The sequence below is a fragment of the Limanda limanda genome, chromosome 16 (genome assembly GCF_963576545.1).
Source record: "Limanda limanda chromosome 16, fLimLim1.1, whole genome shotgun sequence".
Taxonomy (NCBI): domain Eukaryota; kingdom Metazoa; phylum Chordata; class Actinopteri; order Pleuronectiformes; family Pleuronectidae; genus Limanda; species Limanda limanda.
Genome location: NC_083651.1, coordinates 9,621,059 through 9,648,571, shown reverse-complemented (window position 1 = coordinate 9,648,571; position 27,513 = coordinate 9,621,059). Strand labels below are relative to the sequence as shown.

The 27,513-nt window shown below is 41.1% G+C and overlaps 2 protein-coding genes across 2 annotated transcripts; both read right to left on the bottom strand.

Annotated features, from left to right (window-relative positions):
* Positions 1-55: 55 nt before the first annotated feature.
* On the bottom strand, positions 56-19,698 carry trappc10 (trafficking protein particle complex subunit 10). The gene is made up of 23 exons (XM_061088641.1): positions 19,545-19,698; positions 16,207-16,288; positions 15,493-15,628; positions 12,345-12,544; positions 12,044-12,239; positions 11,730-11,841; positions 11,328-11,575; positions 10,969-11,115; positions 10,613-10,727; positions 9,368-9,444; positions 9,058-9,149; positions 8,295-8,435; positions 7,876-7,985; positions 7,108-7,625; positions 6,848-6,989; positions 5,742-5,900; positions 4,936-5,165; positions 4,565-4,665; positions 4,225-4,348; positions 3,557-3,721; positions 3,232-3,412; positions 2,434-2,628; positions 56-1,805 (listed from the first exon to the last, which is right to left on the bottom strand). The coding sequence occupies exons 1-23, from the start codon at positions 19,603-19,605 to the stop codon at positions 1,558-1,560; spliced, it is 3,780 nt and encodes a 1,259-aa protein (XP_060944624.1). The 5' UTR covers positions 19,606-19,698; the 3' UTR covers positions 56-1,557.
* A 2,901-nt stretch (positions 19,699-22,599) lies between these two features.
* Positions 22,600-26,196, bottom strand: cnga4 (cyclic nucleotide gated channel subunit alpha 4). The gene is made up of 7 exons (XM_061088796.1): positions 26,051-26,196; positions 25,451-25,552; positions 25,260-25,366; positions 24,500-25,083; positions 24,148-24,393; positions 23,906-24,071; positions 22,600-23,402 (listed from the first exon to the last, which is right to left on the bottom strand). Exons 1-7 carry the CDS (start codon positions 26,194-26,196, stop codon positions 22,600-22,602), a joined length of 2,154 nt encoding a protein of 717 aa, XP_060944779.1.
* Between the last annotated feature and the right edge of the window lie 1,317 nt (positions 26,197-27,513).

The window sequence follows — 27,513 nt, the reverse complement described above, 5'->3', positions numbered from 1 at the left end:
CTCACAGCTTTGTTTTTGGGGTTTTACACTACAAACACAAACACCACACATTCAGTCAGTTCCAAGATTTGTTTTAATATAGTCGGCAATCAAAGATGATCTTGATTTGAATCATTATTTACAGATCAGTATGTACAGTGGTCAAACCGAGAGCACAAGGCTGTAGTTACACTGTGTGTGTGTGTAGGAGGTGGGGACAGAAGTAGCTGACATTCATCCTTTCAAATAAATGAATGAATAAATCTAAAAAACAAAAACTTATGTCACTCATTCATTCGACGGCTAACGGTATGTGTGCATAGCTCAGACAAGGATTTGGCGACGCACACACACACACAAACAAACAAACGCACAAACACCACTCACACAGAATAAATATACACACACAGTATATAAACAATCCACTGATAGTTAAGACAACTGATAGACAATAATGTGCACGATGATTCTTATCTCATCTTATCTCATCTGATCTGAGCCCACCAACACACACTCATACAGACACACACAGACCTTCACACATACACTAAACTACAGCTGAACATATACTCACACACACACAACACACTGTTAGATTCCGCTCGAGCCTCTCAGGTCGTCACTGGGTTTATATTTGAGATTTCATTTCTGTGCTGATGTTTTCATCCGATTCTGACTAACTACGATTTTGCTTTAAATAAATAGATATAAAGTTATTAATCTCATTTCATCGAGCTGCACCCAGAGCTGTGATGTGATTATTAGAGGGAGGAAGTGAGATCCCATCACAAGTAGTCACAGGAAACTCATCCAGGACACATTTTTAATTCCAGGTGTGAACAAACAAATTTAGAGTTGACCACTTGTGATCTTTATCATATTTCATGTGCAGGGAAAATTACTGTAGGCTAATCTGGCTGATATTATGAATTAAATTGTTCTTCACTATACACCAGTGGGTATGTTTCCTGTGAGTACTGTGGATATGTTGTCTCCTCAGGTTTGTTAACCTGCCTGGTTTTGACTGGTATCATGTCTGAATTGAAAGCCAGCAGCTTAATTAGGTGACTTCTCAAATATGAAAGCGGTGACAGGCTGACAGGCTCAGCGACAGCACGTACAGCTGGAAACACTCAGTCAAAGTTACAGCACTTGAACAGCTGATCGAGGGCACACACATCTAGGGCTTTGGTGCATCATGGGACAATCAGGAGTGTTATTCTTCAGTTTGAAGGAGCACAGAAGTCGCCGATCTGATCGATCAGTCCATATATATATTTATATCTTTATAACTATAAATCCATCCAATGACCTATGTACAAAGTATGGCAAAGAAAATCTTCATTTTAAGTTATCAGCAGATGTCATTGGCTCTCCACTGTCTTGTCCATTATGTCTCCAGTGTTGTGAATGGTTCATGCTTGGGGGAGGGCAGGAGTCCGTACCGGCAAACCTGCAGAGGTCTCCGGCATGGACTCATGGACCAGATATTCCCCAGAGCAAAAGCTCAGCAGAGTCCATCCAGGGCCTCGGCTCAGTCCTGTAAGAGGAGGACGGGGAGTCTTCTCGCCACCAGGGTCATGTGGCGTTGACCTCCATGATGTGGTCGTCGCTGGAGGGCAGCACCAGGACCTGCCGTGCGTGGCTGTGGTTGAAGGCCTGTCCGGGGCCGAAGGGCTCCAGCCGTGGCATGGCCACGCCTTTCTGCTGCTGGTCGGCACTGCCCACAGAATGGACGCTGCCCCGGCTCCGGATGCTCGCTGTGTCTCCCTGGTCGTCCAGCGTCTTGTCCAGCAGGGACAGACTATCGTTCTCCACGCAGCTGTCTGAGGAGGGAAACAAATAAACTATTCAGCGTCCAAAGGATGAGAAAAAGAATCGACAAAAAGTCCAGAGAACATAATTTTCTTGATTAAAGTTCTATATTTGGTTGTCTGTTTTCTTTTTAATTAGTGATATTAATGATAAATTAAATGAAAAAACTGTAAAATATACCGAGCAACGTTTTTAAAATGTTACCAAATTATTTTTGTTAAGGCAATATATACTCCTTTTATTGGGCCTTAAAACAAACCCTAGCAAACTAAATTTAAGTTCAAATGTGTTATCTCGAGAGGTTAAATAGTTCTATGTTGCTGATGCAGCAGGTGAATGTAAAATGTCTTTACAAAAACACAATCCTCAGTGTTACTGAAAACCTCGTGCCGCTTTACATTTTTCAGCTTCATCTAAACTCAGTGGGCTCATCATGTTCAGTATGTTAACAACTTGTTATTCAGTCTCACAACAACTCCTCCTTAATAAGTAATACTGTCACATCTGTGATACCACCTGCTGCTAGTGGATCATCAGCTGTCGGAGACTGAACATGCTGCTTGAATGTCTTTAAGTGATTTTCCATCTACTGTTTTCCAGTATCTAATGAGCTGTGGTTCTATACTCAGAGTGTCTTACCAGGGTCTGGCTGAATGGCCACAGCTGCAGTGTGGGGCAGGTACTTAAGCACTTTGATTTTGGGGAAGGGCAGATGTCCAGCGAACAGAGGCATCACCTCGATCTGCACCTTGTGGGTGGCATCTGCTGTCATGGGCATCGACACCATCCCTGAACTCTTCCCACACACTGCCCAGTTACTGCTGCTGTCAGCCACTGTGAACACACACACACACACACAAGATATAGTCACAAAGAACCGATGTTTTGTTTGTTTCAGTCTCTATGTGCCAAAAGCAAACAATCCCTAAGGTCCGATTTTTTACATCGACATCAACTTTTTTACTGAGAAATTAACAAATAGGTCTCACAATGTCAAGGTGAGCGATGAAATAATTCCTGGATCTGTTCTCCTCGAGGGGGGGGGAATGAGCTGTCGCTGCGTTTTTAGTAAACAGCTGACATCGCAAAAACACAGATTTTTTTCTTTCAATTTTGTCTTCAATAATTTATGAGTTTTTACAACAAGACTATTAACTGAGCAATTTTTTTAATCATGGGAAAAGGTGTACTCAACTGTGATCATCGAAATTGTTGTTGATGTTTGACGTTGATTAATCAGTGAAACAAACTAACTCAGCATAAATCTCCTATTTTGGGTCATTTGACAAATTTTTTTGCAAAAAGTAGTTCACATTTCTAATGAGTCGCATGAGCACAAATGTTAAGCAACCCCAAAACATCAAAACCCTTGTGTTTGAAACACTGTCCATGCTACTGGATATAAAGCTCAGATGATGCGTTCTTCTCCAGACTTACCTTCATACATGAGTTTGGTGGTTTTGAGTCCATCAGTGTCTGTCTTGCTCTCCTCTGTAATCTCCCCCTCTGCAGGTTCAGTCAGTCGTGTTATAGACACCTCCAGTCCACAGAGGAGGCCAGAACGACAGTACTGTTCACCAGCAGGGGGCAGGATCTCAGCTCTCACACTGTACAACGTCTGACAATATCAAAGAGTGGTTATTTACAGTGGCACAGTCACTGGTTGTGGCAATAAACTCAAAACAGACATGTTTGGTTTCCCTGTCCGTGTTAACATAAAAACATAAACATAATCAGAGCCATTAGAGCAAAGAAAACTTACAGTGACTCTCTCGAGCTGAAACTGGTAATGGAAAGGTTTGAGGGAGGAGACTTCCTGGTTGGTTAAAGAGAAGTTGGCAGAGAAAACACACTGGAGACAGGAGGGCAGGTCATCCTTCCACTTCACCTCCCACAAGCAGAACAAACTGTGCTTACTGCACAAAAGCTGCACACAGAAACACACCAGATAACATGAATTAATAGTAAATGTAGTTTTTACAATGTTGCATTTTGACAATCAGACAAAAAAAACTAATACCAAAACTCTGAAAAACTGTAAAATATCTTCCTTATGTATAACTGTCGTCACATGGTAAAGAAAATGGTTGACAGATTAATTTGGATATCATTATACTGTACTTGATAATTGCACATCAGACAAGATGCCTCAAAAGTACCTTGACACTTTAAAGTTCACTTTCCTACGGATATCTGAGCTCCTCCCACTTCCTCTACTGCTCAGCCCCACTCAGGAAACAAGGACACATTTTGGCTGCTGATAAACATGATCCTTCTTCCATTACCCAGACTTCATTATCATGAATTGGGGACTCTCTATTATTACAATATTAACCATCAAATATTTTACAAAACCTAAACCCTTTTTCACAGACTTACAAATCTATTTATTGAAGTATTTTCTTCTCAGTGACATTTGTTTTGGCTCACCTGTTGTGCTTTAGTGGTCAGGGACTGTAGCTCCAGGGACTCATGCTGCTTCTCCGTCAGCTTTACTTCTGCCAGCGTGAAGTTCGCGTCTGACACATTCTGCACACACACCTGGATGTACTTCCTGTTGAATCAGGGCAAAAGGTCACAGACCAGACATGAGACTGTGGCATCTAAGAGAGACAATTAATTCCCATGGATTCTTATTGTTGGTTTAACGATACAGAAAAGTACCATTTAATGAACAAGGGAAACATTTTAGTAGCGTCATGATTTCTCAAATGTTGAGATCACAAAATCAAATCCATAAGTCAATGTGATTCCTGAATTGGAGACATACCTGTTTCCAGCAGAAAGCAGTGAGTGTTTGGTCTTGAAGGGGATGTAGAAGGTGAGGGCGAGCAGCGTGGAGTAAATTGACCAGGGACAGTCGATAGACATCTGTGAACACAGCAAAAACTTTACCATCAATCTTTTAACTCATCATGGTACAAAACAGCTAACTGTCCCACAAACAAGGTAACATTTATCTGACTGATAATGGGTACGCTAGTCTCAGAAAATCCTAACTTCTAAAAACTAATGTCACTTATAGTTTTGCTCTGAAAAAAACAAACAAACACACAATAAATCCTTCCATCACCATCTACCCCACATAATTAGAAATATGTCCCACACTCTTAGCGTGTGTATTTTTTCTGTAGGCCTCACCCTCTGGTCGATGGCGGTCATGGGCGTGTCAGGATGACTGTAGCTGCGTGGTCGATGGCGGACCTCCCCATTGGTCAGCCTCTCGTTGGCAGGCCGGTCTAATCCGGACGGGATGATGCACAGGACCTCCAGCTGGAACTCCAGGGTGTGGTAGGGAGGGGTCGGGGGCAGGCTGATGCTGGTCACCTTCTCAGACGACTGGATGGAGAGGACGCTTTCACTCAGCAACTCTGAACACCGGACGACGACAGAAAGAGAAGTCATGAAAACTTTAAAGCAGCATGTGTGTAAGTTACAGCTTTTAACAAAACAAATAAGAGCTGGTTTTTGAACTGGTTCCATACCAAACAAACCCAGTTAACAATTCTATTAGTTTTGAGGAGAACCATTGTAACAGAGTACTTCATTAAAAGAGAGCGTTGCCAGCTGTACAATGGCGCTCTTTCCAAATAATGTTTCCACACTTTGCACTTGGCAACCTACTAGCTGTTAATAACTTTCTCCAGGAAATCAATCTCATAAACATTTTGTAAGGAACATGGCTACCTTGGGGTGATATAGAGAAAACTAGTTAAAATTGGTATATTAGTGCTGGAAAAAAACAGATTTCAGGCAGATTTCAAACCCGTGAAAAACAAAGAATTCAGGCAGGATGAGAAGAAGCAGAAAAATATATTTAAACGAAAAACCACTACTCTCAAACAATAATTAAATCCAAGGCTCAACAAAACAAAAAATGAAGTATCAAAGACGACCTCTTTAGATTAATGTAATTGTCAGATTGAAATAAAGTGAAATTAACTGACCGCCCGCAGGGTTGCTGATGCGGGCGGAGCAGCTGCTGGAGGGCAGGATGGGCATGGTGTCTGTGTTGCTGAGCTGCAGAGCGTCCCCTTTCTTCACAGTGTAGTGACCCGTCAACAGAGTGAACTTCACCATCTGAGGCAGGCCAGCCAACAGCGGCTCTGAAAACAGATAAACAGCGACAGTTAGGCTCGCTCAAACACACATGCTTCACACTAACATGAATGTCAAACATTAAAACATCAAACATCAAACATCAAACATCAAATATCAAATATCAATGAAGGCTCATGTATTTGTGCACGCATTCTGAAAGCTTTAAGACATTGATGAAAGGGACAAAATGGAGCGCACTGGAAATCATGGGGGGGCAAAGCAACCAATTACTTTAGCGAGAGAGCCATAAGACACAGGTCAACGATGGCGAAACCTTTTCAGACACTTTGTGATTTGGTATGAAACTACAGACGTTTCTAAGACGTTTCTTTGCCCAGGCACAGGGACAAACAACACACCCACTTATGCCTCTTTCTTAAGACGTACATGAACAATACATCCTTCACTGTTGCTTGCTGCTTTCAGAAACCTTCGATTCTGCGCTGTCCTCTAGTGGATGTATTAACAACCATGCTAAAGGAAAAGGACGCATGGCAGTGTCATTGTTTAAACGGAGTCTCTGTTCTTGTACATAAAGGCATCATAAATAAGACTCAATATTGTAGAAGCACAATTGATCTCAGCTTGTATTTAATTTATCTTAAAATCTAAATGTAGTGCTCAATTGTTGGAAAATCATCAGATTATTTTAGATTTAAAATCTACCCCTGAATAATTATGTAAATATAGGAATACAAGCTTCTGCTTGACACAGTCACATTAACGAACACGCTCAAACTAAGCAGCCTGAGGGCTTGTGTTGGATTTAGTTTGCCAGCTTCTTGTTTAGTTTATTCAATAAAATAAATCCAAACTAAAGAGAATAGCTCGTATTTAAAGAATGCAAGTGATTTAATAAGACAATTATTTTAAAGTCTGAGAACTGTGACCAGCATCACAACCTTAAGTATCAATCAGTAAAAATCACACATCATATAAAATTAAATCTGACCTGAGAGTGGCTCCACAGTGAGCTGTGGCTCCTGAGAATACACTTCATACTGGACTGATGGGTAGATGTGAGGCAGCACAAACTGCACCTGACCCACTGTGGCACACAGCTGACGCAATGTGTAAGTCCCCGGCTGCCCACTCTACAAGGAAGAAAAGAGAGAAGTACAAGGGGACATAGCAAAAGGTGTGAGGTGAGAAGAATAAAGGATAGCAGACAAGCGAACTTGAGAAAGGAGGAAAAACAAAAAGGTCTCTTACTGGTGCTGTGAAGGTAATTTTGTTATTCCCAGGTTCTAATGTTACATCCTGCACTTTCAGCATCTGTGCTCCTTCCTTCATGGCAACAGCAGGACTGACACAGTTGGGCGTGTCTGGTGGCGAGCTGCTTTCATGACGACGCATGATCAGGTGAGTGTTTTTACACACCACTCCTGTAGAATTGAGGGAATTGTCTGACGGACTTCTGTCGTGAATCTCATCCAGTTCTAAAGCAGGACCCGAGCCCGAGGAGGAGGGGGGGCCTGCTGACGAGCTGCCTTGGGTAAACTCTACTGTCCCTGGGTTTGTTTGTCTCTGCAAAGCCTTCAACCTTCCGTGATCCAAGTCAAAGTGAATGCTAGCAGCTACTTGTTGTATGTTCACGGACACGGGCATCAAACATCTCAGAGTGAGCTCCACCTGCAGGACGGCTCCAGAGTGCACGGACGCAGTCGCTGGGTGGAACTGAAGCCGTGTGAGTTGAGAAAACACGCCCATGCTGAGGGTAACTTTTTGGGCTGCGAAGGAAGAAAATGACATAAACGTGAAACAATTATTTCCAATTGTTCAATGTTTTGTTTGGATTCACCAGTAACAGTTTCCTCTTAATTATACTGTGAAGCAAGTTTTATTATGATTAGCTGGAGTTTAATATACCTTACATACTGATGTAGATCAGTGGTTAAACTGATCAGATAACAACCACATAACCCGCTCAAAAGGAGTGATTATAGAAAATATACATGGTGGTCTTTTCCTGATACTTACAGTCATCGCCAGACTTGGCAGCAAAGGTCAAAATTTCCTGACATGAGTGCGTCCTCTCCTCTGTGGTCAGATTTGCGTCACCCGCCAACAAGGCACTAGTCTGCAGGTAGCTGTGGTGAGTCGTTAAGAAAAAGAAAAGTAATACGGTGCTTTCGCGCAAGGAGCAAGAATCAATCACAAACTTTGAGGCTAAAATGGATTCTTTTGTTATTTTCCCAAAGATGTAGGACAACAACAAGTATGAACAGTGTCCAGCAACATAACCCTGATTAAAATATGACAGCGTCTTTCTCTTATAGAAGTAAAGGCACAAAGAACCATTTTGTCATAGATGACATAACTTCCTCTGCTCCACTGGAAAGTTGACATATTGAAACAGTGACAGGGGACCTCTGTGACCCTGGTGCTTTAAAAGATACTCTTCAGTTCTGCCCAGCAGTTTCTGACACGCCGCGATCTGTTTTCTGGTGTGAGTGACAGGGAGGCTCCACCCCTCTGATACATATGACTTCAGAGCTTCCTGTAAGAAGTTTTCTGCTTTCTCAGGGTCCCCCTTCCTCCTAATACACACACAAACAAAATCATCAACTTGGGGTTTTAAGGCAACAGGAAAATACAAGATCTGTTCTTAAAAATACATTTCTAATGCTTTTTAAAGCCCTCTAAAGCTATACAAACACATAGATTACAGCTAGTGACAGTAAGTGAATTTAGATCACATATTTGTAAAATTAAATTTTAACACCATAAATACTTCTAACGGAAGTATTGTTACATATTTCCAATGGTTTTGAACTCTTGTCTTTTCTGAAACCTGACCGTGAAAGCAGAAAAATAATATGCGCAATAATCTGATATAATAAAATGCAATAATCTGCATTTGGCTGGGGTTCTAAATCAGTAGATACTAGGATCTGTAATTACAGAAAGTAATTCTTGCTTCTAAAAAATATTTTGTGCTTAGGGATCTGTTCAATCTATAGTACAGTTAATCCTGTCACTGCATAAGGAGTTTGACTTCTGAGAAATGTGTTTGAAACGTTGCTGTCAACTGGACTTTTATGGCTTCACATAAACTGTCTAATTCTACGCCTCCCTGGGACTGCGTGGGTGTTCAGTTAGCAAGAATAACTGAAAACACCCTTATGGCCTGTTTGAACATGCAGCTTTAACCTTCCTTACATGTAAAACTCGGCCAGGCTTTTCCCCACCAGTCTGGCAGACCGTAGCCGCCCAATGGCCCTGTACATCTCCATAGCCGCATGTGAGAGTTCCTGATGCAAGAAGTGGCCAACAAGATGGGAGTGGAGGCAGAGGGGGAGGGAGACAGGGACGAGAGAGGAGAAATATAATCAGATGAAATGCTTGAAGTTTTCAGGACGTTACGTCAGACAAATGTGGACTTAAAAACTGGTACAGGAATTCAGGGAATGGGTTTAATGCCAAGCTTTGAAAACTCCTGAAATAAAACAGTGGTGAGGATTTGACTTACAAGATAGTGTCTTTCAAAGGCCTCCACAGATGACAAAGCCTCTTTTAGCTTTTTGTAAGGGCTCTGCAAACTGTTGACTGAGGAGGAAAAACAGAAAAGACTTAGAAACGAGGAGCACACAGTTTATAATTGTCCTTCAAATAAGAGTCAGGCTTTTTCATTACACTTGGTCTAACAAGCTCAGACTTCTTTCGGACAGGAGGCAATTCAAACCCTAAAGGCATGGACACACTGCAATGAATAACCAAATAATCAGACTGCTGTGTTGCTTCGTGTCCTCTGTTAAAAGCTGCACTGGAACGGTTGACAGCCGAAATGTATATTCAGGCTGCACCAGCATTAGATGAAATATAGATACCCTTGAGTCACATGTATGTGCCAAGAGACATCAAAATACATAAAGCGAAAATACAACAGGAGAAAAACAACAGTTTGCAATGTTTGGGATTGGAGTAAGTAAGGACTGCCATATTTCAACAAGTTAAATAAAAAGGAACGAAATATAAGACCAATGCAAGTACGAGAAGAGAAAAGCGAAGAATAACTGGAGATAAGGTGAATAGCAGAACCCTCAAAATGCTATGTTATCTTGCAAAATACAGTCTTTGCCACAGTGAAGCGGAGTGTACAGCAAAAATATTGATGTGTTTGTAAACACAGTTATCAGTTCCACGTTGGTCTTAATTGTAGTTTTACGACATCATATCTGTATTGTTGAGCAAGTACAACAACACATGCAAGCATGTCACCAAAACAATAGGAAAATACAATTTTTAATCACACCAAAAGAACCAAATTTAAAAAGTTAACATAATTCAGACAAACCTAAACATATTTCGACCTACTACATTAAAGCCTCAAATTCAGATTACTGAAGTCTATTAGACTATCTAAGACCTCCTAAGATCTCTCTAAAATCCTGCAGATGACAAGATGAAAATTTGGAAGTGGCATTTTATTAACTAATGCTCATCTCCTTGTGGAGAAAAAAATGAAGACGATTATTCATTTAATGGGTGCAAAGGCCTAAGTCATCTAAAGTGCTGCTGATGATGGCTGAGTAAGGCCAGTGGATCAGGATACATTTCAACTACAGGCAGCAGACGAGCATCAACTGTTACCATGGTGCATAAGGGCCATAAATTAAAACCTCTGTGTTAATGTCAAAAATGGGAAAAGGTCAAAGCTGGAGGCCCCTGTAAACTCGCATTTAGATTTTCAAAACTCACACAATTACAAACTCACCAGTCTCAGGTCTCTCATCTCCCAGTCCAGCCAGCAGATCTACAGTCCTGTTCAGGTCCTCAGATGTGGGTCCCTTCTCTGACACCAGGCCACAGTGTTCCCCCAGAGACTTCAGCTGATGAAGGCAGACAGGAAAAAGGAAGAATTTTATTTGAAATATAAATCAACTTTACAGAAAATTATTTTAAACCAAATATTTACTGCTTGATATTCAAATTTTTATTGATTAATTAAAAACTTGGTTTTGTTTAAAACCCCCCAAAAATGTTAATGCACTGCTGCAGATCAGAAAATGATGTGCAAATTATTTCTTATTAACAGCATGATTGAGACAAGCAACATCGTTATTTCCATACCTTGTCAGTTGCATAAGCCCACAGCCCGACAGTATGGGAGCAGTTTGATGCTAACTGGACCTCATCACAACAACCCTCGATCCTGTGCAAAACCTCCAAGCAGCTGAGGAACACCCAGCAGTCCAGCGCCCCCTCCAGCACCGAAACCTGAATGAGAAAATGAGTTACACATTCAGTTCAATCAGTGCCGTCCATTTAAGTAAGAACATTACATTATTTGTGTTTGACCTCCACCAGTCTAATAATTTCCGAACATTCCCTCAATCAAACCATTTGAGGTCTTGCATACTACATACTTATTTTCCACAAATTCAAATTCTACTTTCATACAAACTGAACTTGTAGGGGTGTCTGTTTACCTCGAGCAGGCGTAGCTCCTGGACACAGTTGTGCAGCAGCTCCAGTGCTCTTTGGGTGACCTCCCAGGGCCTCTGGAGGAAGATGAGTAAGGTGCACTGGCGGGAGAACAGGTAGCTCCTCAGATCCAACAGGCTGGCCTCCCCTCGCTGGATCCCGTCCCTCTTCTCCATGTCGATGGGCCGCCGAAGCAGCAAGCCGCTCCAGTTGGTTACTGGGGCGCAGAACGAGCCGAGCCAGTTAGCTGTATCTGTGGATAGAAACACACCAGTAAGAACAAAACCATAACCAACATTTTTTTATAGCGTTAACAGATAATGCATACAAAACTAGCTATTTAGCTTATTTTACTGTATAGGATTGCCATATTGCAAATGTCTATTGTACAGGTACTAGAAGCATACCTCCAGCTCCAAAGTTCAGGACATACTGGGTAAAAAGAGCATCAAGTTCATCATACTGGACCAAGGCATCTTCAAACTGCTGCAGCATCTCGAAAACAAAGGCAAGCTCCTCCTACACAGTGACACAAACACACACAAACATGAGACACAGCCGCAATCGGAAATTTAAATATCAGGGTTGGTTTCTAAGTTTAATGTTTATCTGTAGTTTTAGAAAAGGGCCAGACAAGTTTTTATGTTATTTCAGTAATAACACAACCTCGTCTACACTTTCCTTGCTTATAAAAAACTATATGTGCTTCTTTTTTGCTTACCTGGACCATGAAGTATTCACAAAAGCTCCAGCCGGGCTGGGTGCGTTTTTCTCGGAGCGTCCGCATGTCGTCTTCAAATCGACCCAGGTTCTTGGTGAAGGACATCAGGAGGAGAGTTCGCAGCTTGAGTAATAAGGAATTCCAGGATTCCTGAGATCGAGACGAGTCTTTCAGAGGATCCGATAGCACCACGCACCTGCACCAAAGAACAAGACGCCTTGTTTACTCTGGGACATCAATGTAGGTACAAAACAACCATCTTTTACTGTTACTGTGGCAGAAGCAGAAGGATTCTCCTCACCTGTCATTCTGTTTGTTGCAAAAATCACTTCGGATCTTGTCCACAATGGAAGCGCGAGGCAGAATGTTGGTCTTGTTCTTCTTCTTAGTATCGTTGGTCTCCACGACGATGATGACCCAGTCTACTGAGCCGTGGCCCCGCAAGCTGTTCTGCCAGCGCATCACGTCCTCCTTCACTGTGCCCTTATATGCCTCCGTATCCTACAACAAAACAAAGTGCCTTTAATATTAAGACCATGTGAGGAAAGTAACAGCCCTATGGGATAAGTGTGATCTAAATAAATCAGATAATGGTGGTGGACCACGATCGAGGTGGCAGCTGATGAGGGATCTTAATTGGAGGCAGTGGACAATGACTGGACTATAGTGGCATCCGATCTTGATGGTGGATCATAATCTTTCTGGCTGCTGACCAGAGACTAGGACTGCTGCAGGACTGCTTGACATATAGTATTGAAGTAATCCTTCAAAATGTTTACCCTCATCAAAGCTGCTAAAAACTTTAAATCCTGATGATGTTTTCCTACACTTGACATCTATTGCACTTCTGTCCGTCCTGGGAGAGAGATCCCATGTGTCTCTCTCTGAGGTTTCTACGTATTTTTACCCTGTTAAAAGTGTTTTTAGTAGTTTTTCCTTACTCTTGTTGAGGGTTAAGGACAGAGGATGTCACACCATGTTAAAGCCCTATGAGACAAATTGTGATTTGTGAAGAAGGGCTATACAAATACATTGATTGATGGATTGATTGAAAATAGCATCATTAAAAATAGCATCATTCAATCATTCTTCTGCAGTAAAAATTATTGATTAATGTATTAATTATCCTTGTTTATAAATTATTTATACACCAATGATTTTAGTTACACTGGCTCATTATTTTTGTCTGACTGTCGTTAACATGGGTGCCAGTGCCTCCCACACTTGGCTGATTGTGGATTGATCCAAAAGCTAAACTGAACTATTTCAGCAGTAAGATAACAGCCGGTAATTTATTTCAATACAAATACAGATGTTAAGTGTGACTCGTTGGTGCAGTGTGGTTTTACAGCCTGTTCAGGTTTGGACATTGTTTACAGCGCTGCCCAACTGTCCACACCACCTGTGATGATGTCATGCTGTGTGCACAGGGTTTGCTGCTCCGTGTGAAAAAAAGACAAGGATTTGACAGCTCTGCCTGTCCACAATATTCAGTCTGCTTTTAATGTTAACAGAGTATGGGTGCATTGACTGACATCTCTTTAACTCTAAATGTGTCTATAAAACTCTTCCAGCAGAACACCTTGTACCTTTTTACACCCAACATACCTCTATATTAACACCCTCCCCTTAAAAACAAAAAAAACGTAACTGCTGTGACTGTGTCATCACTGCTTGTGCAACTGAGTAATGAAATGCTCAACTACACATCCTACATTGTTTCCATCGCACAACAACAAACAGCCTCACTACTCCCACACTAGAGGCATAATCCTTAGGAAATGTCATGAGTCACGGGTCGATATCAGCATTTCCTAACCAGCTGCTCTGTCAGCAGCAAAAGGTTCCTTTTTCCTGTTCTTGTTTTTCTCCACTATGCTGTCCCGAAGCAAGTCGAGCAGAGTAGATGTCGAGTTAGCAAACAAAAGGTAAATCTTTAACTAAACTAAGCTCTAAAAAATACTAAACACACACAATAGGCATTATATAAAGACATTTTCAAAGTCAACAGAGTTATGCCAACATTATCTGAACTCAGTGAACTTGCATATCCCTCGATACAACCTTGAGTGTTGATGTATTCGCATTATAAGCTAGCTGTGACCTATTTTTGCCCAGACAGGATAACTGCAAGACCTATTCTATTCTTAGAGAGTCGACAAGCAGTCGTTACCCAGTCCTGCAAAGACATGGACTCAACAAACTGAATCAATATTCTGTTTCTCCAAATTCCTTAACAACATTAAGAAACAAGCTTTGACTCAATCTCTAATTGTCAGCACTTATGGATTTGACCATGCTTTTATGATGCCCTACAACTCAAAAGGATCAGTGTGTAAAATGTACACAGACAAGTCAATGTGTTCCAGAGAAAGAGACAGCGGTGCAGAGAGCTGATCACTCTACAATGATGCAACAGCACAAAACTTCATGAAAAACTTTTGTTTTAGCATGAGAAGTCGACCACCATCGTCTTGATAATTAAACATGACACACAAGTTCAAATGCAGCAAGAGAGTGACGCCGGGTTTACACCGGACGCTGAAGCGACGCGTAAGCGACGCGTAAGCGACGCGTAAGCGCAGCGCCATGCCTTAAATAACAGCTGACTCCCATCCACTCCCATGTTAATCCCTTGTGCCGGTCCCACCAGAGGCTGAAGTGCAGCGCTGCACCAAAACTGCCTCGCAGCGTGCAGCGATCGTTTCGGCGTCGAGTCTATTTTTTGCGCTTGACGCGAGCGTATGGCTCCAGGAAACACACTGAAGAATGATTTTAAACGATATTGATGACATATTTTATATTTTATACCAATTTTACCGATCACATTATTAAATGTCCCCCTCTGCCCCCACTACAGCCACACAAGCAGTCATAAAGATAAAAAGAGAGAGGGGGGGGGTCTACGTACTCTCCCCATAGGCTTGAGTGGAGAATACGTAATTTACCCACGACACCAGACATTGAACGGAGCAAACAGCGGAGAAGTTCTTGAAGATGGATGACATTAAATTAATAATTGAAGTGGAAAAGTACAGTGAGCTGTATGATCCTCCGCACATGTTGTATAAGGACAACATTAAAAAGGACAAATGCTGGGACGCCTTTGCAGTTAATGACAAATATCAGCTGTATGTGTGATTACGGAGAGGAATCGCAGGATGACTGCCACGGAGTTAAGGGTGTCCGGTATGACCAGCCAAGCGCCGGCGCGCTAGGGATTAGCGCTTACGCGTCGCTTCGGCGTCCTGTGTAAACCCGGCGTGAGCCTGCTGGCAGTGAAATCTCACGTTAAGTATCTCACTCAGAGCTTCACACTGAATAGACACACGTCTTTTCTGGTTAAATGTCAGGTGGCATCACTAACACCGGAGCTGTCAACAGTTTATTACCAAGTGGGAACATTTCCACACCATGGAATCCCTAGTGTGTGCTGCAAAAGTACTCACACAGCAGTCGGTCCAGTAGATGTGGAGGAAGGGGAAGGTGAGGAGAGCCTTGTTGCCCTCCTTGGGGAGGAGTTCCTCTTTAAATTGGACAAAATTAGCTTCAAGGTGGATCATTTTTGGTGCACGGCCATACGTCCTGTAAAGAAAGGCAATCAGAGATTTACACATATAATCAGCACTGGTATCCTTTTAATCGACACTCACAAGTATTAATCTTAAATAGAATAACACAGCAAACGTCATGTTAAAAGCCTTACACACTTTACTTCTCATTTCAACTCGTAAAATTCAAGGTGATGTAATATCTCTTCCTCCACTTCCATTCAGCCGTAATAGAAAACATCCTTACATAATACACAACAGAATAACAGAGAGGATGAGAGTAAGTCATACAAAATCCCAGAACTCCCCCCACACACTATCAAATCTCTATATCAGAGCAAAAAGGGAAGAAAGGGGAGTGAGACACGTTTCTGCCCAAGTAAATTTTGATTATTTATTTTTCCACAACCACACATTTAAACTCTTACAGTTTAAGAACCAAACGATGCTTGCCTTTTAAAATAAAAGCTTTATGCATCTGATGTATTGTGGTAATTATAGTGAAATATATAAGAGGGTAAAAACTAATTTTAGACCTTTAAATTTACAAGCTTCAAAATTATATTGAATACCATTTAAGTCCCATGATGCATTCAGTAGAGCAGTACTCACCTCCTCCATTCCATTGGCTCCCTAGGAAGTTGTTGGGCCAATGACGTATAGAGAGACGTAAACAAGCCCTGGTCTCCAGCACCTGGGATGGGAGGGGGAGGACAACCAAGGTTTCAAAATTAGGTCAACTGCAGAAATCAAATAGCTCAAGGTGAAACTGAAATCTAATATTTACTCAATCTCATATATTCATGATGAGACCTGAACTAAAGATTTGGAGTTTTGTAACCTTAATGAGTCTCTAAATCTCCACATTTCACTACTTGAGGTTTGCGTAACAAAGAGACAAAATATATTTTGGGCCAAAACAAATGCACACATATTTAGAAAGTGCTTGTATTTGTAATCATGAAATAATTGAAGTGATAGGAACGCACCACAAGTGCAAATGCAAAACCCCAGTAAAAATTGGTACAGAGAGAACTTATTATGCTCATGTTTTCAAATTCCACATAGATGACGTTCCACAGCAGAAGTGAGCATAGAGGAAATGATTATATTATGTTGCATTAATGAGCAAATAAACCATATCAGGAAATGTGTTCAGCAGAATTATCAAGAACAAACTGAAGTTAAGGGGATTTCTGAAGACAGAGTATAAAAGAACACTTATACTGTTTGTCACAGACATTAAAACACGAGGTGAGGCAGAGATCCAATTTTCATTTTAGATAATGTACTGTAGTAAAGGTTTATACAGACAGTGACCACTTATGGGTCACTGTCCTGTTGTGCTCTTTGCCTTTATCTGCTCTCTCATGTTTAAAAGCCTGTCAAATGTACATAATCTGGTATCTTGAATGAGTAAACTTCTTTTACCACACAACGAGGTATACAACAGTTTTTGCAACATAGACTCTCGCCTCTTTCCGACAAAAGTCAAAGACACTTTGCTGAAATTTCTGCTTCCCTTTTTGTTGTTGGTAATTTTGCAATGAATAACTTGACCTTTTTCAAATTTACTTGTTTTGTCATTTACAGCAGGCTCCAGACCAATTAAATAGATAACACTGAAAGCAGCGCATCATGATCAGCAGAACAATTTCCACTGTAACACAGAACAACAATATTATAGTAATGTTTACCCGAACTACACAATTGATCACTCATTTTTAAAACAGAAACTTCAGGTCCATTTCAAAACCATTGGATATTAGCTCTCGATTGCAATTGATTCCTAAGTTCCTGCACATGCTTTGAGACACAAGAGTCAGTCGGTCTAAAGTGCCAAATGCAGCATCTTTTGGAGGTTGATCCAAACATCCCCAAGCCTCAGGACCAGTCCCCCACCTGGTCTCCTGATACGATCTTCACTGTAGCTCAACAATGAAGTGACTCCAATTTCACATCTGGTGCTTCATTTCAGAAATGTTCAAACCGTCATTCCTTGTAACCCTAAGCGTTTTGATAAAAAGTGGATTACAGGAGTGAGTTACCTACTCCAGATACACCAGAACTGGGTCACCACATACAATGAAGGAACCAAGTCAAAATAATCCCTTTTCGTAAGAACCACCCAAGGGTAAACAGGAACACTGCTCTGCCACTGTTCAGCCAGTGTGGATGTAAACACCTTCAGACATCCTGCAAGATGAAAGTCAACACTCAAACTTCACAGTAAATTCTTTTTTAATCCAGTGTGGTGAAGCCGAGACCAAACACCTCCCGGTGCTGACAGTCTGACTGCACTGTGAATCAATTAGTATAGTTGCTCATTGTATAAACATAACAACAATTCTAACGACCTTCTGGCTTTTCAATTTAGTCGGGAGCCAAAACAACAGGTGTGAAAGGTGCCTCACACACCACAGTCCAGAACAATGAACCAAAATGTAATCCAACCAAAAGAGGTGGTCTCGGTCAGGATCAAAGAGAACCACGGTCTGTTTCCTTTTTTAATTGTTTGGATTTTCGGGCTAATTGCAGGAAGGTGGGACAGAATTAAACAATAGAAGAAAAAGAAGCAGCAGCGGCTCTCAGGATTACTCGTAGGACATCCATTTTTCTGATAGTAATGATATCGCAGTGGCAAGGAAATTAACAATCAGTTCATTAATTTCTCTATTTAAAATGGAGACACAACTTTTCCATGCACTTTGTTTTAATAAGTTAGCAAATACAATGGCTACACTGACAACAGGCCACCTTCACACGCATACCTGTCAACAGCTAATCCAAATATAGGCCGACACAGCCCACATAGGTGATGACGACAGGACGTATGCATCTAATAAAAAATTCCATGCCTCTTGCCCAACGTCGGCTGGGACTGGCTCCAGCCCTCCCAGCACCCTCAATGGATAAGTGCTAGAGATCATATGGATGGAGGGTTTCCAAGATCTGCAACCCAGCTCTCACAGAACACTGTTCAATGCATGCAACAACAGGCATCTGCTGGCTTACACAGTGAAACAAATAACAAACACTGCCAAATGTAAAATGTCACGTCAGTTTCATTACATATTCTGATTTGCAGGTGCCCTTTCCTATCTCAGCCTCGGGTTGCATCTCCTCTCAGAGTCTAAGATATTCAGTTATCTATTGTAGAAACGCATTTGAAAAGCTGGAGCCAGAGGATGCTTCAATGATCAGTGTGGTAACAGATAATAATGAATAAGTTTAGGAAAGTAAGAGTTGTTTGTTTTCCCACCATATTCCACAGATGTCACAGTGGTGACTTCAGGTGCACACACTCTCAGGAAACACATGTGACTTTGACTCTACACAATCTAATGATGGTGTCGCAGCCATGTTTATGATTTCCTTTAATATTCCGACTTGCCTGCACCGGACCTCTCAGGTCCAGTCTGACCTAAAAAAAAAGGAGCAGGCTGCGGCGGGAGGTGAAGCTGTCACCCGGCTCCTAAAATAACCCCTCCACCGAGACGCTTCCAAGGAGTCTGTGAATGGGAAACCGACCCCACCGTCCAGGCATCATGTGGCGACTAGTGTCTGTGCTGCTGAGCCAAAGAAGCGGTGGCTGTCCAGAGGGGAACAAGGTGAAGTCCTTCCCCAAAAACCTGCAGCGACTGGCCGTGACGTTACATCGTTAGCTCGGCCTGTTAATCAATGTAGCCACAAGCTAGCTGACGGCGACACCGCTTCCCATGCTAACACTTAGCACAGACAGCTTTACAGCGTTGAAGTATGAAAATATCACATCTCTGGAAAGCACAAATTAAACCTTCGTTCCCAACAGACACACACATGCGGTGCTTTCAAGCTGGTTAATATGAGTGTGCCTGCTAGCTTAGCTAAAACAAGCTAATGACACTAGCTAGCAGGCTAACTGTCACAGAGAAAATAAGAGTGAACGTTTGTTTCTGTTCAACACTCACATGTCACGATCGGCTTGTTTTCCATAGTATAGATGATGGGTTTTTCCTCTTGACTCTCCATATGTGTCAGCGGTGGGACCCCATGGAGATGACATACAAACACAGCTTTATTATTAGTAAGTGCTTATGTGAGCACTTGTGTTCAATCGATGGGGCCCGTGTCCCAACTGCACTTCCGGGAAGTACGTCAACTGTGCGTCATTAAAGGGCCGACCTGTGCTTTTTCTTCTGAAGGGCACTTGCATTGGAAGTATTCAGATGCTTTACTCGAGTAAAAGTACAAATACTTGATTACTTATTACATCGTAAAAAAAAACAAAAAAACATTATAATACAGCAAATACCCAATAACAAGTTAAGTACAATTATATTTATATATATATATACAAACAGGTAAAAGTCTCACACTGTTCAGTCCTGCATTCAAACGTTACCTAAGTACTTTAAACACAGAGCACAAGTAAAAGAGTAATTATCAATCCGATGGAAATACACAATTACAAGTAAAAGTACAATTATCAGACTATAAAATTCCAAATAACTGCTTTAGCCCAATCACCACACGATACACAATACAATAAAAGTGTTAATACCACACCGTCCAAAATACTTATTTACTTGTAACAATCACTAATAAGTTAAAACACTTAAGTCCTGCACTCAAAATACTCCTTAAGTAAAATGTGTGTAAAACAGTGTAAAAATAGTCAAGTAAAAGTGTAATTGTCACCCTGTAAAAATACTCAATTACAAGTGGGAGTACAATTACAAGGCTATGCAAATAGTCATACATAGCATTAAACACAGGGACATTAATAAGGACAAATAATTACAGATTCATAAATCTGTTTAAAAACGATTTAACTCTTGCAGGGTTCAAGACCCTACCCCGGGGTCTGAGCTTTAGTGCTGGTCCGAGCACAGTGAGGCTTCATTGTCTAAATGCATGGTTCTGCTTACTTTCTTCTGACATGGGGAAAGTCCGCCCTTCATTGCATTTTTGAGAAGGGAAGAAACGTAGAACAATAAACAAATCTCCAACTTTGAAAATGTGGTTAAGGATTTAAGTGCACTGCTGTAAATATTAAGGATTACCTGCTCACTATTTTGACCTCCTCTTGGCAGGGACAACTTGAGGAATAATCAAAGCCGGCTTTGTTAAGAATATCCTCACTATAGAAGCAACAATATGCAAAACAGCCTACAAGTTTTGATGACGTGTTACTCTATGTTTTGTGCATTGTTATTTCTGAAGACATGTGGTGTCACTTAGAAATGTCCTTAAACCAGTTTTAAAACATGGGATTTAGTTGAACAACTATAAGAGAGGAGCATTGCAGAGTGAGACCACTTCTCTCAGAGACCTGAAAAAGAGGAATTTGAAGCAGATGTGAAGTCTCATCAGAGAACATCTTCTCCCAGGTCATCCAGATAACCTCCAGAAGTAAATGGCTTGGATCAATTTATCATCAAAAGTGCCCGGTCTCGTTGGTTCATCAATATGCTACACTTTTATATCCTTACAGTCACTCAGCCTGTACAGTGAGTATTGTTCTGATACAGTCTATGTGAATGTCTCTTCACAATAATCGGATGATCAAAGCAAAAACATTTTTTAGGAAGCTTTTATTTCCCAACAATCAGATATTCGTGTTTTATGTTTCAAGTTCAAATTTGCATTTCGTTATTTTGGCCTACAGAATTTCAGAGGTTAAAATATGGTAACATTCCAGTGTAGGAAAATAAAGCATGGACTAGTAGTTTCTCAGCATCCTTTTGAGAAAAGACTTTCCTCAAAGGTCTGTGGATTCTGGTAAATTGAATACACATGTAGGCAAGACAGTCTTCTCGCAGGTCAGCTTCCTGCAAGTTGGTTCGGTGTTTTAAACTGGAACCTGATAATTTATGGAAAAATCTGTTTTTCTCATGAAGACCACAGTGTCACGTGAGACATAAAGGAAATGGATCTGGGTGCATTAAGAAAATGACCAAAAAGAAAATATTTTATTCCACATTATATCTTCACGACTTTCTGAGATCAGCAGGTCTTTCCTTTCTCTCTTTGTTGTTCCAGACGACACACATGGAGACCACATGTAACATTTTAAAGTAAAACATTTAATTTATATGAAGTCAATTAGGTTCGGGAAGGGGACCGCGCCTCGACCACTCCTCTAATTTCCCATCAACCCTTCTTATAGTAGTCAACCCATCCTGCCCCGTTTACCTCAGATCTCTCGACCCACCCACCCTTCCATTCATCCTTTCATCCTCCCCTACCTACATCCCCATCCCTACCTACATCCCTTTCAAATAAATCTGGCGCATATTTCTCTCGGGGCTCTACCTAGGTCCTGGGGGGTCTGACACCTGCTTGGGCGGAAAAGGTTCTGAGATGGAACCCCTACAGTGAGTCTCCATCCACCTAGTTCATTGCATATCCTCCCCAGCCTGACAGAGACGTCCTTCATTTATATTCATCCTTGCCCTTCACATCTATTTATCCATCCTCAAAATCGAATACAGCCGGGATTTTAATGATAAATTAAATAATTAAGTAATATGTACTTTGGTTATCAGTAAAGTTTGTGGTGGGTTGTGTATGGATGTGTGACCATGTTGAGATTTAACTAAACCAAATACCTAAACAACCCAATTCTAACCAAACCAACCATCCAACCCAGGGAGGAGAGATTGAATACTGATGCACCTTTAGTTGCGTTTTCTCAAGGGTAAATGTGTCATCTGACTCAAGGATTAGACCTTTGCTCAGGAATGTGACTGTGGAGGAGATTTGTTAAATAGTTTTGTTGCGTGCAGATTGTTTTACCTTCAGTTAAAATACTTTTGGGGGGTTTGTGTACTGACATCGTCTCTCATTTCTGATTCCAATCTTGCACAGTTTCTCTGCACTAGGGTGCAATGATGCCATCTATGGGTACAGGTTATACTGCAAAAATATGTTGAGGTTTTCAACATTTCTATTCATAGAAATCAAACAACAATACATATTTAAATTTCATTCTCCTTTTCAGTTGTTTTGATTTTATTTTTTCTACTCTTCATCTTTCGGCCCCTTTCCTCTTTTTTCTTTTACAGCCTTTTCTTTCCCCACTTCAGATTCTCTTTCTCTACTTTTATCCTCTTTCTCCTCTTCAGGTCTGATCTCAGCTCCATCTCCTTTCCCAGGTCTATCATCTCCTTTTTCTCTGGTTTTGTCTCCATCGTCGTGTTTTCTCTTTTCCTTGTCATCTGGGTGCTTCAGCCCTGATTTATCTCCCTCAACTAGCCTCTCTACATCTTCTTTTGCGCTTTTTGTGCTCTCTCCGTCTCCCTCCTTGGTCACTTCATTGCTATCTTCTGTCTGTTTCTGATTTTTCACCTTTGGATGTGAACCCTCCTCTTCCTCACCTTCTGCCTCTTCTCGCTCCCACTCAACCTCCTCTCCCACCCCTTCACCTCTTCCCTCTGCTGTTTCTGCCTCTACCCCATCTTCTGGCAGCTGAGTCTCCAGCGCTGCCACCTCCCTCTCCAATTGCTCAACCCTGGCCTGCATCTTTCGGCTGCTCGACTCTAGTTCCATCATCAGTCGAGCTAGTTTGGTTTGCAACACCTCCAAGATGCTCTCCAGCCTTTTTATCTTGGTTTCCACTTTCTCTTCCTCCTGCTGCTCTCCCTCCCCACTCTCCACCAACATGCCCATCTTGGTGAGGATCTGTCTTCCTTTCTCCTCCAAGTGATGTTTGGCTGCAGGGAACTCAGATAACACCTTAGTAAGATCTTCTTTAGACAAGCTAAACAGGTCAGAGTAGCCGATGCTTCGGATGTTGGCAGTGCGACGGTTGCCTGACTTGTTACCTAAAAGGAAATTGCAGTTGTCTTTAATCACCGAGGTTAATAGTAGTAATATTTAGGTATTCTTATCTAACAGTTGTTTCTATAGTTGCTCACAATGCTGTTTTTGTTAGCTATTTGGTAAACAGTAGCTGATTGATCTAAATAAATAGATACAAATTAATGAAAAAATTTGAACAAAGTCTGATTCAATTGTTACTTATGCAACAAATAAGCTAACTAGATTGTGCTGTAGCAAATCAAACACATAGTCAATCATAGTCAACAGTCCCCAGTCCTGACCAGTCTAAGCACCAGTCTTGATACTTTATACACTTGATTTGTACTCAATATAATTACATAGACCAAAAACACTAAATAAATATGTCCCGTCTCTCATTATCAAATCATGTTTATCTGCTTGAAGCATTTTAATTATTGTGATATTCTGCATTTGTAGCACTATTATAGGTCTGTTTAACTCCTACATTAATTAATAATTGTACAAGAAATTGTACTTGACTTACCTTTGATGTTGAGGATACTAATTTCACCGAAAAAATTCCCGTCAGTCAGCACAGCGAACTCGGTGACCCCATCATCTGCTACAACTGCAAGTTTTCCCTCTCTGATGATGTACATCTCATGGCCCACGTCTCCTTTTCTGCAGACATATTCTCCTGGACTGAACACCTGCGCAAGAGAGGCATTATAAAAGTATATATCCCAGAACAATTATTTTCTACGCTAGAGCCATGTTTTCCCTGACCTGAGGTGTTAGCTTAAGCACCAGCTCCTCCAGCAGACTTTTCTCACAACTCTTGAAGATGGTGACTTTGGAAAGCGTGGAGAGGTGAACGCTGACAGCGATCTCTGTCCTCAGGTGCACAGGCAGCTGCTCTAGGATTTCATTCTCTCGCATGATCTTCTTGTTGATGTGCAGATGCTGGTACCAGTTGTCGATACGCTGACGAAGTTCCTTGCTAATGTGATGGCTACGTAGGTATGCCTTCACCTGAAATTAAATTGTGTTATTCATCAATCATCCATCTCCAATTTATAAAAAAATGTTTGGGTCATATAATAAAACAAGACTGTCAGAAAAAAATGGAACAACTTACCAGCTCATGGTTTGGGAAAAATACATTATCACGGTCTCGTAGGCTTGAGATAACATTACCAACGTTGCCAACAATGGATGCAAATACCAGCACAGCAATGAGCAGGTCTGCAATCATAAAGCAGTACTCCTCTTCCCTTTTTGGCAGGGGAGTGTCTCCTACTGTGGTGAAAATCTGGGCAGAGAACCAAAAGCAGTAAAAGTACTGACGGCGCATGGAGGCAAACTCTGGATTGGAGATGTTTGGGTAGACCCAACGGTCACTTCCGAAACCAATGTAGTTGGAAAGTGCAAAGTAGAGACAGGCATTCCAGTGGATCAATACAAATATGTAGCTCATGAGCTTGGTGATGCGAAAGGTGTTGGGGTAGGAGGTTCTTGTCTCCATGCGATCCAAGGCCTCGTTGAGTCGTGGCATGCGCAGAAGGCGGTTGATCCTCACCATTGGTGTTTGGATGCCAAAGAGAAAGTAGAGAAGGTCTGTGGGCAGGACGGAAATCAAGTCCCTCAAGAAATGTTTTGAGTGCAGGTACCGCTTCTTCAGTTGATTTAGATCTATTATCAGGATACCCTGATCCAAGTAACCTAGAGTGGGGAGATCAAGACTTAGTAAGGCCAACAGCACACTTCATACACTCATACACTGGACCTACCTTTTCAAAGTCTAGATTGGCTCTAACTCTTCAAGAATACTAAATTTACCTGATCTCTATTTAAAGTTCTGTTATATTTCAAATATCCAATTAAAAATTAATATTTACCTGTGTGAACAGTGATGATCATGTCAACAATATACATGAGGTCTGACAGATAGTCCAGTGTAAGCCACACAGGCAGGTAGCTCATTGCAATTCCCGTGAAGCATGTTCTGAGAAAGCCGAAAGACTGAGTTTGAACAAATTATAGGCAAAATGCAAAGATATATGATATATACCACATCCCATGCTTTTACCTCAAAATAATGATCACCCAGTTGTAGAGAATAGGGAAGATCATGACCTGTAGCCAGACGTAATAAAACTTTTCTGCCGGATCAACCGCCAACTCTCTCCAACTGCAAAGAAAAAGAAAAGAGAAGGAAGAGCACTTAGAGAAGAGAACTTTGAGGTGACAATCTGTCACACCCAAGGAAAATGTACATATTGAGATACAGAATATATACAGATATAGAATGTTTCATTACTCACATCACAATAAATTATTTAAATTGAGCAAAAATTGCAAATACAATCATGAAACCCTGTGTATATTTTGTTTTAATATATAGAATACCTTGGTGGAATGAATATCAACAAAGATTAGTTCTGAGCATTTGTTTTACCTGATAAAGCCATATCGCAATATCAATGTTATACTGTGGTAACAATGAAGATATTCATTTTCACATATACTGTCATGTAATTTGTGATATGTAGTAAAAGCCTATGGTTATACAATTGATGAAATGTTCTAGTTATGGAAAAGGGAAGCGTTCAAATAGATTGAATTAGTGGGGACATTTATTTAAAGTTAATACTGTTCGGTGTTTTAAAAAATTTACATTTTTACTCACTTAACTTTCAACTCCAGAGCGATGCTAGGTTTCCCTTCATCTTTGGCTCCATCTTCTCCTTCCTCGTTCACTTTCTTCTCTTGATGCCACCGGACGAGTCTAAGCCATTTGTTACCGCTAACATTAACATCACCTGTTTTCTCCATTCTCCAAAGTTTAGCATTAGACTAACACATGCTTCTAGATGAGGATGAATGAAACTCTTGATCTTGTTCCCTCCTGCATGAGTGTTGCACTTTCTTGGACAATAATTCAAACAACCAAGATGAAATGCATAAGGCAGCACTGTGTGGTTCACCTAACAACAAACCAGGTCTACATGCACACTGCCTGGTGATGCTGGTCACTATGGAAGGAAAGCACAACAGATGTCGTGTGTCCTTTGGGAGTTCTTCCCTCCCCTATAACACCAGAGAGGTCCTCCTCTGCACATCCCAGAGGGGTTCGTACATTAAGTATCATTCATCCGTTGTTGTTAAAGTCACACAATGAAAAATAAATCCTGTGTAGTCTAGTCCCAATTTGAGTCCCAATTGAGTTGTCATCTCCACATTTATTTTTCTTTGAGAGAGGAGGAGTGCAGTATTGTGTGTTTTTGAGTGAGCTGCATCTTGCTAGCTGGTTCCTATGACTCTTCATACTAAGCAATGCTATAGGCTAATTGTTTTTAAACTATTGGTGCTGTCAATACCTCCATTAGCACATCATTCTTTACAGTGACAGCTTTGTAGTAGTAGTTGTAGGTGGCAAGACTTTCATCTTATTCTTGACTAATTTTGACCTTTTATAATTCGTATGCTCTTGGGTTTGACTGTTGTATGTATCATTCTATCTATCCCTCCATCATCCATCCCTCTCACTCTCTAACCATTCTCTCTCTCTCTCTCTCTCTCTCTCTCTCTCGCTCTCGCTCTCTCTCTCTCTCTATCCTAGGTGTAGTTGAGTCATTTCAAATCAAACAAAAACAGGAAATAATCTGTCTTTTTTTGGCCAAATATTCTAGTTGTTCCCATAATATACCCCCATAATGTGCTCAATTCATTATTTGGCAAGCTTGAGCCCAAATGACTTTTTAAATATTTTAATGAAAATAAACATTAAAATCGTTATTTAGTCAACAGAAACTGTATCATGGAGAACATGAATAAACACTTACACTTTTGTTTGACAAGGTCTTGAGTCTATTCACCAGGGCTTTTTGAAAATATGAATTTTGCCCTGGATAATGGATATTCTGGGAGATGCTTTCACCAATGATAAAGTTTGTAAACATAACATAAATCCAACTTACACTGAATTTGGATTTATTCAACATCTTTATGTAAGACTTAAGTTCACCCAATATTTAAAAGATTGGATGTCGGGGCTACCAGACCCTTGGATGACACCACAGGAGCTTTTTTTTTTTTTTTACGTTTGAAGTATGAGTCACCATTTACTTCAACTGTATTGGATTTGGCTGC

Excerpts from the sequence above, each read along its gene's own strand:
- trappc10 (XM_061088641.1), bottom strand. The coding sequence starts at position 19,605 with ATGGAGAGTCAAGAGGAAAAACCCATCATCTATACTATGGAAAACAAG. Across the intron at positions 11,576-11,729 it reads CCTGAACTTTGGAGCTGGAG|ATACAGCTAACTGGCTCGGC; the intron begins GTATGCTTCTAG and ends TTCTATCCACAG. Across the intron at positions 7,626-7,875 it reads TGCCAAGTCTGGCGATGACT|CCCAAAAAGTTACCCTCAGC; the intron begins GTAAGTATCAGG and ends CTTCCTTCGCAG.
- cnga4 (XM_061088796.1), bottom strand. The coding sequence starts at position 26,196 with ATGGAGAAAACAGGTGATGTTAATGTTAGCGGTAACAAATGGCTTAGA. Across the intron at positions 24,394-24,499 it reads TTTTCCCAAACCATGAGCTG|GTGAAGGCATACCTACGTAG; the intron begins GTAAGTTGTTCC and ends ATTTAATTTCAG. Across the intron at positions 24,072-24,147 it reads TGCTTAAGCTAACACCTCAG|GTGTTCAGTCCAGGAGAATA; the intron begins GTCAGGGAAAAC and ends TCTCTTGCGCAG.